Here is a 4,371-nt window from a genome sequence, read left to right as displayed (position 1 = left end):
TCCTGCTATGCTTGTAAATCTTTTTTTTTTCTTTTTTAACATTGCTACTGTTATGGATTCTGAAATTTTTTTAAGCTTGTCACTCCCTTTGCCAAGCATTTTTGTGGCTTTCTCCTCCAGCCAACCCCTGTAATTCCTCTGTGTGCTGATGAAAGCCCTTGGCAACGCCAGTGAGATAAAATAGTATTTTATTTTGAGATCTAAAATGTTCATTGGTTGTTTCTTTGTGTAATTTTATGTATCTTTGCTGTCATAATTGGTTTTTAAACCTATAAAAATTGTTACCAGTTAATTTATTTGAAGCTATTCATTTAAAATGATCATTTCATCAGAGGTTGGCTTTTGATAAGTAGTAAAAATATTCTTAAAACTGTCACCTTTTCTCTTTCCAGTTTTGAGAAGTGGTGCTTGGGAAATTGTGCACTGGGAAAAGGTATGCATTGATTTTTATTTTGTTACAGGAGAAGAAGTGCATAGAGGTAACTCTAGTAGATATAATTTTTGTATATAAGCAAATGTCAAGGATTCCACTGATATGAAAGCTTTTTAGTAATTAATGTTGTAAACATACATGGAATCTTCAGTTAGTCACTTCCATTTAATAATTTGCAATATATTAGAAAGACTATTACCTTAAAGTAATATTTAGAACTTTTTGTTCCTTCATAGTATATTTTGAGTACTGTTTTCATAGATTTCACTTAACCATGGACTGTTTTGTGTTGTAATTTTTTGCTTTAATCATCTACTGTCCAAGTAAAACAAAAATTAGATTCTGATAGTTCACATTTGTATACTTCACATTCATATATCATGACTAATCGCATTTACACACTGCTAATTCATTTTTTTTTAATGTCTTACTAACTAAATATCATCTTCTAATGAGCTGGAAATCGGTTCCATCAAGAAGTTAATTTGCTCATAGGAGCTCTAACATGGCAGTTAGTGAGTTGAGTCATAATTTAGCAAGTGTTATCCAAGCATTCGTAAGCTTTTCAGACCTCAATTTCAAAAGGTAAGCAATGATTGTTAGTTCTCCCTTAGTTCTGGAAGACCATTTAATCGCCAGTCATCCACAAGTGAATAACCTTAGTAACTTGGTGAGAGACTTTTGGAGGCGAGGCCATTCTACCCAGGGGACTTTGTTTTCTGAGATTGCTAGTACAATGGAGGTGTAACCCACACTCAGTTTATTTGCACTCCAGTATTTCCCAGTTAAAGGCCATGCCCTGATTCTACCTTGTGATATTCATAGTCACCTTGTATTCCCACAGGGAACAGGATTCATCCTGAATTAATTACATCTTTGTTTATTTTAAATCAGTAGCCAGAATAGAGATTGACATCTCCTTTTCTGGATATTTGAAAACTCACTAGTCTCTCTCTGTGGTCTTTGACATGAAAGTAACATAGAGGAAAATACTTTGTGCTTTCCTTATTTCTGATAGTCACCTCTTTTTCAGAGCAAGATAAAAAAAACAAAAAAGCTCAATTTACTGTTTCAAAAGAAGTTTCTTTTATGCTCTTGTATAGTACTTGTGGATTTAAACACTTTAGAGCCAAGACAAGTAGAGTATAATCAAGTGTGATAAATTGAATTTTATTATAAATGTGTTTCATTTACTAGGTTTGTCAGGGTAATTAACATAAATGCATATCCTAATAAATTGATATCAGTTTCTTCTTACCTAGAGTGCTTGCTTAGAAAATAAACAGTTGTGAAGTCAGGAGATAACCATCTACTAGTTCACCCTAAAATTAACCTGTTAAAATGTTTTATTTTCCTAATAGACAGTCATTATTCCAAGATTGATTGGATTATTTTAACTTCTTCAATTTTCCACAGAGAAAAAAATTAAATTACCAGCCCATGATTTTCCATAGAGGTAGCATTCTCAGTTGTCTTGGAGATGAGTGCCACATTTTCCCTGAGCATCCCACTTCCAAATACAGAGAGTTAGAATTTAAGGTGTTGCCAAAAATCATCCAGCCAAAATGAGCTGATGTTACTTAATAACTAGAGGTAGATACTTAATTAATTAGAATTAATAAAAGTTCAGTGATGAATTCAAGATAAATATTCAGAAATTGACATCAATCTTTTCAGCAATAGCAATTTAGAAAAACACAGTGAAACAGAGATCTCATTCCTGGTGGCATGTGGGATGCTTACAGGTAAACTTGAAATATATATATGACCATTGCAAAGAAAACATAAAATATTTAGGTGTTAAAGTTTCACAAAAAGACAAATATGTAATATTCCTAGAAAAACAGTACCACTTGTTCAAAAGTAATGATGTAGTATAATCAGGGAAATTATCTTTTTTTTCCTCAAGAGTTGACTAAATTATTCGTTGTAATTTCAAAAATAAACAGTTGAGAAAATAGAAGAATATTTTGGAAAATTAACAGTGTGCAAGGATTAAATATAAGTAAAATGGTAAGCAAAAGTTATTAAAATAGCGTGAATCTGTTGCAAAAATATACATTGATGAAAAGTATAAAATGAAATAGGATGCCCTGAAATAAAACCTATTTAATATTTGATAAAGGAGGCAAAAATCATGGATTAAAGGATTATTTAGTAAATCATGTTGGGACCACAGATTAGCAGTTTCAGGAATAATACAGTTTATATCTAAGACACAGCCTGTGTTAAAATAAATTTCAACTGGCTAGAAGAAAATGTTAAAACATTGTTTTTGAAAAACACACAAATAGAATAAAGACCTTAGTAAATATTTAGAGGAGAACAAGATCAAAATCTCAAGGATCTGTGGAATTTGATTATATAAAATTTAAAACTAGTACACATCACGTAAATAAGCAGAGAGAATATAGAAATATTTGCACCAAATATAACAAAAGATTGAAATCGTTATCTAGATAGGAAATATAAGCTGGCAAAAAGTAAGAAGAAATATAATAAGCAACCAGACTCAGTATAATATTCAACCTAATAATAAAAGTTGCAAATTTAAACGGTATTGAGGCCTCGTTTGCTATCTAGTCAAGGAAAAAAACTTGTATTTCAGAATTTTTATGAAGTATTTTATTCACATACTATTGTGGATTAGCAATTTAGGTCTTCATATTGACAACACACACACAAAAAAAGGAAGATTCTGGGAATTTATCCCAAGAAAATAATCATAAAGTAGGGAGATACCTGTACCTGTATAATAATTATCAATTAACATTATTTGTAACAGTGAAAAGTTAGAATATGAGGATATCCAACAATAGAAAGAGCACTTATAGATAATGACATTCTACATTCTAGTATATTTTGTGACAAGTAAAAGCTGTCATTTCAAATACTGTAGCAACACAGAAAAATTTTATACCATCATTCAACAAATACTTATTGAGTGTATGTGCCAAGCAGTGAGCTCACAATAGCAAGCAAGACATATGAGGATTCCTGTGTCATAGAATAATCAGAGGTGAAAAGAACGGGACGGTGTACACTAAGATGCTGGCTATGTAGAAATGGTTTATTGAACACTAAGTGGACAGGTGTGAAAGCAGGCTGGCTTGTTGTGTTAGCCAGATTATAAGGCAAGTCTTTTCTTTAGCTTATGTAATATTTTGTGCATTTAAAAAGAAAATCAATAAACCAAAATCAACAGTCTGATTCACATGCCAATGTAATATGGTAAACCTTAGTGCAAATGGGCTTTAGTTCAGGGTTCTTTCTTTCTTGGTCTTTCTGAGTGTGTGGCTACTGAGGTTGCTTTTTAATGTTTCTCAGAGGACCTACAAATTTGCAGTGTTCATCCAGCCATTCACAGATGGGCAGACTTCAGCTCCCAGACACTAACAGTTCATCCCTCCAGTTACTGATCTGTTGCACGAGATTAAGTTGCCAGTATTTGGTTTTCTGAGAAAGTGTTAGAATTACAAAGCCCTATATATAAAATAGATAACTAAGAAGGACCTACTGTATATAGCACAGGAAACTCTACTTAATACTCTGCAATGGCCTATATGGGAAAAGAATCTAAGAAAGAGTGGATATATGTATATGGATAACTGATTCACTTTGCTGTACACCTGAAACTAACAACATTATAAATCAACTCTACTCCAATAAAAATGAAAAAAAAGGCCCTATACAAGGCATTGCATCCCCACTCTTGAAAGTAAACAGCTGTCTTTATTACCACAAAGATCAGTTCTTAAGATTGAGATGCAGCTGAGACTGTTCATATGTTTTTGAGATAGTTGCTTAGGATAGAATTTAGGTGAAGAATCTTAGAATCAACACATTTTTCTGGTTTTGTAGAAAAACATGGAGTGGTGGGCTTCCTGCATGTGTAAAAGTCACTCTATATAGCTGCTTTTTTTTTTTTTTTTTTTTTT

At 32.2% G+C, this 4,371-nt stretch overlaps 1 protein-coding gene across 2 annotated transcripts in view; it reads left to right on the top strand.

Moving 5' to 3' along the window:
* ATP8A1 (ATPase phospholipid transporting 8A1) overlaps window positions 1-4,371 on the top strand; it is a 236,036-nt gene that overhangs the window by 61,555 nt on the left and 170,110 nt on the right. For both annotated transcript variants that reach the window (XM_007453048.1, XM_007453049.1), the window contains one exon: window positions 393-433. Coding sequence is in view for 1 of the 2 variants with exons in the window: in XM_007453049.1 (XP_007453111.1) it covers window positions 393-433 (41 nt within the window). In the remaining variant the exon portion in view is untranslated. The remainder of the gene's footprint in view (window positions 1-392; window positions 434-4,371) is intronic.

This window comes from Lipotes vexillifer, unplaced genomic scaffold (assembly GCF_000442215.2).
Source record: "Lipotes vexillifer unplaced genomic scaffold, Lipotes_vexillifer_v1.1 scaffold1272, whole genome shotgun sequence".
Taxonomy (NCBI): Eukaryota; Metazoa; Chordata; class Mammalia; order Artiodactyla; family Lipotidae; genus Lipotes; species Lipotes vexillifer.
The sequence above is the reverse complement of the archived record's forward strand: the minus strand, read 5'-3'. Positions and strand labels throughout refer to the sequence as shown.